The sequence below is a fragment of the Protopterus annectens genome, chromosome 13.part0, assembly GCF_019279795.1.
Source record: "Protopterus annectens isolate FY-2018-M chromosome 13.part0, PAN1.0, whole genome shotgun sequence".
In the NCBI taxonomy this organism is placed as follows: Eukaryota; Metazoa; Chordata; order Ceratodontiformes; family Protopteridae; genus Protopterus; species Protopterus annectens.
Genome location: NC_056747.1, coordinates 241,404,166 through 241,411,961, shown reverse-complemented (window position 1 = coordinate 241,411,961; position 7,796 = coordinate 241,404,166). Strand labels below are relative to the sequence as shown.

General features: G+C 38.1%; 1 protein-coding gene across 1 annotated transcript in view; it reads right to left on the bottom strand.

The window, feature by feature from the left end:
- Nucleotides 1-560: 560 nt before the first annotated feature.
- The window catches only part of LOC122787203 (myeloblastin-like), a 104,689-nt gene continuing 97,453 nt past the window's right edge, over nucleotides 561-7,796 (bottom strand). Inside the window, exon 5 of the mRNA XM_044053793.1 lies at nucleotides 561-1,078. Coding sequence (XP_043909728.1) covers nucleotides 929-1,078 — 150 coding nt within the window. The 3' untranslated portion in view covers nucleotides 561-928. The remainder of the gene's footprint in view (nucleotides 1,079-7,796) is intronic.

Genomic DNA, 7,796 nt, shown 5'->3' with positions numbered 1-7,796 from the left:
TGACATTGCATCTCTTTACCAATATATTAAATGCCACTAGCAAAAGCATGGGATGCAATGGCATCAGCAATATTCAGTCTAGGGATCTAAAACTCTTCTGCAACATCAACAGAATGATTTGGAGGGGCAGATTTATCTTGCAGAGGATACCACTGCTGTGAAACAGGTTTCCATCCTATAAAACAAAGCTCATCCCTGTCCATATTCAAGCACAACTTAGATCTATGAATGAGAAACAGAAAATTTACCCCAGAACTGTCCCTTGTACTACTAATATACAGAGGCAAATCCTAAATGCTTTATCACATGCATGGGTCCCCTCAAATTGTGCATGGTATGATCCCACTTATTCTCACTAGGAGTAATATGTAATTATTGCCCGAGGGATGATTAAGGCCAATCGTCCACCAAATGGGATAGGTTAATGTAAGCACCAAAAGGGAAGTCGACTAGGCTTAAAATAGTCAACAAGGGCAGCTAGCCTAGTACTTACTTATGAACCTATGAGAGTGAGAGTGGCAAATCATAGTTGCATATGAATAGAAATACATACCTGCTGATCAAGAATAACAAAAGAAGCAGTTTATTTGCACTCCACAACAGATGAAATAATTATATTAAAAGATAAATATATCATATTTAATGCTAGCACCTGCTTTAGTTACATTTATTTTGAGATATTTCTTTGCTGAGGTGTGTTATGTCTATAGCATGCTCATTATTTCAGTTAAAATGTTTTGCAATGTTCAGCAACTTTTGTTATTATTTTTTTATATATTTTATTAAAAATTATTAGGAAAGCCTCTGCTATTAATGTTTACATGTTCCAATAGGTTGATGTAGTAGGTCCACTTGGGAATGCGAAAGAACTTATGATAATCATAATGTCCCTGGACTTCTCAATACCAGGCAAGTATTTCATCTTCTTTTACACACGTGTGACCTTTTTGATCCAGTTGCGGTATCGTGAAATCTGGGTAAAAAAATCTGGATACATGCCATTAGCACAACCACCGATGACAAAAGAGGTAATGCCATATGCCACACCATTGCACACCAAAGGGCCTCCAGAATCACCCTAGAACAGAAGACAAAGCACATTAAAACTGATACAGAACAGAATGAAGAATACCATGGAGTGATAAGCAAAGACAAACTATACACAGACATAAACTTGAAATCTCTTATCAGAAAATAGTTGACTGTTACCACTGAATCCTTATGTCTTTTCACACAAACCAGTTCCAACAAAAAGTGAAGGAGTTCTGTTAGGTCTCCTTAACTACTGTTAATATATTGTACTAGGTACCATTTGCAGACTGTATCCTTTACTACTTAAACTTATGGGGAAATTTGAAGAAATATCTGGAATAGCATTAAACTGTTTCCTTTAATACTGAGGCTCACCTCCTCCTATGTTTTCTCCACCAACACACAACTCCAATTACTTTTCCTTCCACCCTGTCCCAACAGCTATTACAAAAAAGACCTTAAAAAGCTCAAACCAACTACCCTTGCAGCTGATATCCTACCCTCAGACTATCTTAAAATAGCTGCTGAAGCTATCTCATACCTAGTCTCCAGTCTCATAAATTGATTCATCTCTGAGCAACATATTCCAGCAATCTGGAAAATAGCACACATCATTCCTCTACACAAAGGCGGAAACTCAACTGAGTTATAAAACTACTGTCCAATTGTTATTTTATCTCCCCTTCTAAAATTCTTGAAAAATGCATTCAATCACAATTCCTAGATTATGTCTTAGCTAATAATCTTCTAACACTCATCATGGATTCTACCCTAACCACAGTACAACCAATGCCTTGTTGAGCTTCACTAACACCATTAACCATCTTCAAAATTAAGGCAACCTTGTCTCTGCTATCTTTCTGGATCCCTCTAAAGCATTCAACACAGTCTCACATACCAAACTCTTAAATGTACTAAGAGAGCTCAAAACAAATCATTCTGTGCTTGCCTGGTTCCAGGATTATCTAACTGGGCGGTAACAAGCAGTAAAACGGCAAAATAACCTACTTCCTCTGCTGCATGTTACTTTTGGAGTTTCACAGCATTCTGTCCTTGGCCCTCTTCTCTTTACATTATTTGCTAATAATCTCCATACTGACACCCAATACGTGACTCTAATACAATATGTAGATGATTCTGCCTTAATATGTGTTGCCCCAACACTCAACCAATTCCAGCAAATAACACAGCAGTCCTTCTCCTCAGTTGAATCTTGGCAAAACAATACTCAGCTAATACTCAGTGCCAACAAAACAAAACTCATCCTCATTGACAAGAGCCCCAGACCCCCTCCCTTTATTCAAAATCACCTCATCAAACAATACCATCAAAACTCCAGTTTCACACACCAAAACTCCTTGGAATTATAATAGGTCATAACATGAACTTTGATATTCACATAGCCCAAACAATAGAAAAGTACACAAAAAACTTGATTGTCTCTACAGGAGCAAATATTTACTTACTAGTAATACAAAGGTCACCATTGCTAGAACTTGCCTTATCTCAACACTCCTATATGGATCTCCCATTCTTACTAACCTAAGGAAATCTAACATAAATAAACTAAACAGTTGTTATAATAAAACTGCAACAGTTGCTATAGATGCTTGTTATAGATCCCATCACTGCCTTGCTCTTAAAGAACTCTCTTGACTAGAACTCCCCAATCAATTGGCTTGCAACTGACTTTCCATGGCCTATCAAATACTTAACCAACCTGAAAAAACTCCAGCTCTCCAAAACCTGCCATCTCATTACTCACATAATCAGGCACTTCACTCTACAAAGTGCTGATAAATATTACTAAAAGTAACAATTCTGCTGGTGATTCCCTGTACTGTAATAGCATAGCCAAAATCTGGAACTCCCTACCTCTGAACATAAGATCCACCAATAGCATGACTAACTTTAAAAAACTACTGAAAAATCACCTATCAGCTACATGGATCTGCTCGTGTACTGACCACGGTTAGCGAATTAGAATATTAATAACTTCCAATGAACTGTATAACCTCTCCACTTTGCCTCTCTCTAAATCTTGCAGTCTTGTTACAACAAATATGATCCTCTTCACGGTCATATTTAAATCTACTGTTAATGTAAAATGATCTGATTAATATGGTAATTATTTCCTTGGTTGGAGCAATTTTGGGCATTTATTAATATATGTCAGTTCCGATATATATATTGTACTTTATCTCTTTTATATACAGATTTTTTTGTCTTTTCTTTAAAACTGTAGATATGTACTGCTTATGTGGGATTTGTATTATGTGGAGCTTTTCTCCCTGGGCCTCCACTGAAAATGGACTTTTTGTCCAGTTGGACTTTCCCTGTAAACAAATGTAAAATAAAATAATAAATAAAATAAATGTGCTGGTGGTGCTTATTCCCTGTTATTTAAACTTATTAATCAGACTGGCTTGCTGCCTCAGATGTGGCCAATTTATGGCATAATTTCTCAGAGAGGCCTTGTTGGCAAGTTGAGAAAACTTCCATCTTCAATCCATGGCACAGGTTTCATTTCTGCAGATGATGACAATACTATTAATCATTATGCTACTCTCCTAGTTGCTGTTACCACAAATTCACATTTATTGTTGTACCCTCTAATCCTTGCTATGCACATTACTACATCTGGCAAAAACTACAGCTTTTACATGATATTTGTAATCAGCCGTGTTATATTCAGTGGCTTAGGTAAGCCATGTTCAATTGTTATCAAAGGGCCTTACTACTGTCACATATTCTGTTCCCACAGCAGCAGCAGTGCCACTGTCCTTGGTTGGCAGAACTTCATATACGAGTGGCTGGTATTTGTGAGACACGAACTAAAGTGCCAGCTATAACTCAATGAGTATTAGCAAGGTTTATTCTGCTCTTCAAGGCCGCTTGGAAAAATGGTACTAAATGTGTTCAAACATGTATGTGTGTCAGGAACAAATGTGGGACTTCATCTATAGAAATCTAAAATGAATTGGTAAGAGGCAACCTGGTTCTTTGGACTTTATGATCTAAAAGGGCATTTGAGGGTGAGGAGTGGCTGTGAGCTAGATAGTGAGATGTCTCATTTCTAGGGATTGAATGTGTGCTAGTCTACCTTCTGTATATCACAAGAAATACATACAAAACCATCACGTTAATCAAAAGAACCACCTCCACCAAGAGGCCAGTAACTAGTGGAGTCCCCCAGGGCATGGCGCTCCTTTTTGGCATCTATTTCTCTGAAATAGAAGCAAATGCTTAAGGTTTATAGCTCAACAAGTTTGAGATGATTGCAAGCTGGGTGTTATTATCGGGTCCACTGCAGACACTAGCATTCTTCAAGAAGGCCTATCTTTGACTAACAAATAGTGCAAAAGCCATGGTCTTAAACTCAATGCTAATAAATGGAAAATTGTACCCTTTGGGAAGTCAACCATCCCATCTAATTACCACGTTGATAATACACCCCTAAGAGTCAACCCACTGGTCATGGATCTGGGTACACACATAGACAATAGCCTTACCTTCAACCAGTGCATGCCCACAGTGGTGAGGAAATCCTTTTATGTTACACAACTTATAAGTAAGGGCATGGCATATAGATCCAAAGAGGTCATTATCCCTCTGTAATCCACCCTTATCAGACCAATCATAGAGTACAATGCTCCATTTAGTATGTACCTGACCAGGCATTTGCAGCAACTAGAGTGACCTCAAAGGTTCCTTAAAGAAAGAATACAAGGTGTAACAAACCTGCCTTATGTAGAGCACCTTAAAGCCCTTTCAATCTATTCAGTCTCCTATAGATTGCTGAAGGGTGATCTATGCCTGGCTTACAAGCCATCCACAAACCCCACACTTATGAATTTTCTGCATATTCATAAGTCAAACAGTAACAGAAATACAAGGTCTAGGGACCTGAATTTTGTCTGTGACTTAAGCAGAACATGCTGGAGAGACAGATATCTGTCCCAGACACTGATCCTCCTATGGAACAGGCTTCCCATCCATGTGAAGTTGAGTTCATCTATTACCCAGTTTAAATGCAACCTAGACCAGTGGATGGGGAATAGAAACTTTACACCAGGCCTTGCACCCATGTCCCTTATGGACAGAGGTAGCTTATAAATGCCTGGCCCTCAATGTCCTTCTTGGATACAGGACATCATTATTCTTTTGGAAAAACTTAGCTAGCCCCCCCCCCCCCCCCGGTCATTAGCCTAGTAACAATCTATGAACTAATGAAAGGTGGGACTCACAGTGTATCTGTAAAGGATGCAATACTACAAAAGGGTCTACGGTCTCCCCTGACCCCATGGAAGACAGAAAGACTGTGACCATCTAGTGAGTAGCATCTGCCAGTGGATATATCATCCAGGGTTTAATTCCTTCAGTCGCTATTTTTCTACTGTGCGACTCTGAATAAATCAGTTAACCTGACAGCGCTCCTGGGCAGAGTCTGAAAAAGGTCCATGTCGATCAGTGCTCTACCCCAGTTAACAAATACAAACAAATAAATAAGTAAATAAATCTACAAAAGCAAGTTTGTTAAATAGTGCTTTATCTCTTAATTGACCCATCAAAGGGAGAAAGACAGAGAGAGAGAAAGAAAGAGACCGAGAGAGAGCTCTTACAAATGGAAGATTGTATTGTACAGATTTATACAATTGGATTACTTCTATGAGACTACTCAATTACAAAATTTGTAAACAAGCACTTAGAGTTACTTATATAATACTAAAACATGCCATGCTAATCATACTAAAATATGTCATACTAATACATTTAGAGTTTAACATATATTCACAATTAGAAGATTGGCTTCATAGAGGTAAGATTATTATGTCACAGATTGGACAGTTTATAGAAATGTTTTTTTAGAAGTCACACTTCACCAGAGATAACAATTCACTAAGGTGAACAAGAAGTGTAGAAGGAGGACAATTAAGTATAAGATGAGTTGCCTACTGGCACTGGAAGCATTTTTCCAGAGGGCATGCAGGTGTTTACTCTCATTTTTCCAAATCTTTTAGATTTCTAATATCATGACGGGAACACACCCCATTCCTAAGTCAAGGTAGGATTAAAGTCCATGAAATTAGTATTGTTTCAATCTCTGATGTTAGCTAAAAGTGCTCTTTGCAGCTCCTGCAATATGCCCAGAATTGACTCCTTCGGTAATTCATACAGAGTTACTTGTATTATTAGCATAGCTAAATATGACGGTAAAGTTTTTTTTTATTTGACCCATTACTCCTACTACTATTGGAACTGTCTAGGTATCCTTCTTCCACATTACTCTTGTTTCTGTCTGCAAATCCTGGTATTTTATGACTTTTGTGTCTCTCTGTATGCAAGACACTGTAGTCATTGGGTGTAACAATTTCAATGATCGATGCTACTTTTGTCTTCTTTTCATGGACTACTATATCTACTTTTCTGATTCCGCGGTGGTACACTGGTAGCGTTGTTACCTCACAGCAAGAAGTTCTCCCATTCGATTCTTGGCTTGGCTTGGGAGTGCCTTCTGTGTGGAGTCTGCATGTCCCCTCCACGGTTGGGTAGTGTTCGAAAGACATGCGTGCGTAAATGGGCGTGCCTTCGTTGAAGGTTGGGCATCGAGCTTGCACCTCGGAATTTCGTAAAAAATCTACTGCCAATCATTAGTGGACCAAAGTTTCGCTGTGGCGACCCCTTACCAGGAAAAAGCCGAAAGACAAAGAAACTATATCTACTTTTCTCACATCTATTTTCTGAACTGTTGGTACTGGCTGATCCCATGTGATATAAACTTCATCACTGTCTATAATTTTTTGTGATTCGTGTTTCTGCTACTTCAGTGCTGTAATATTTGCACAATCCCCATTGCAACAGTTTTGACACATAATTATGCTTTTCAGTATACAGGTCCGCTGCCATTAGTGTATCACACCCAGCAATGAGATGTGCAATGGTTTCCAGTTCTTTTGTACAGAACTTATGTTTGTCTGTTTCTCCCACATGTTCAAGGGACTTTTCAATCCAACTTGTATGTAGTCCACTGTCCTGGGCTGCCAATATTAACCTTTCATCTTTTGGTTTAAATTCACCTCTCCTTAACCATTCCTGTGTCAAATCTTGATCAGCAAAAGGTTGCTCCAGGTGTTGTTTGTACTTTCTACAATATTTATACCTTTTCCACATTTCTTGCCTTCTCACCCAATACTTTTCCTTATATTCTTTTGTTTTTTGTTTTTTTGGCACATTCAGTTGCTGCCTGATTTGTCTACGTTTGGTTTGATTTCCATTCCCACTTGACACTGATGTGCTTATGCTAAACTAAGCAGGGAAGTCATGTTAGACTTTCTCTCCTCATGTTTTAAAACTTTCACTATGTTTGGATCTGGTGAGGTCAGAAGATATGTATGCAGTCCCATGATTTTAAATCCATAGCTGTAATTATACCTCCTTCAGAATGAGGAATACATAATTTTAGAATACACTGATTTTTTATATATCATTTGAAAAGTATGAAGCATTTTTCTTGCTTTCCTGCCCAACTGATCAAACACCATTTGGGTCCAGTCAGTCACTCAAAAACTGTAAGTTAGAACAGGAAGAGCAAATTGGTTTATAGCCTGAACTTTATTCCTAGATGGCAGGGCTGTTTTCAATATTAGTTTTACTCTTTTTAATTTCTCCAAATCTTTTGGGTTTCTAATATCATGACAGGAATGAACCCCATTCCTAAGTTAAAGTACGATTAAAGTTCATGAAATTAGTATTGTTTCAGTCTT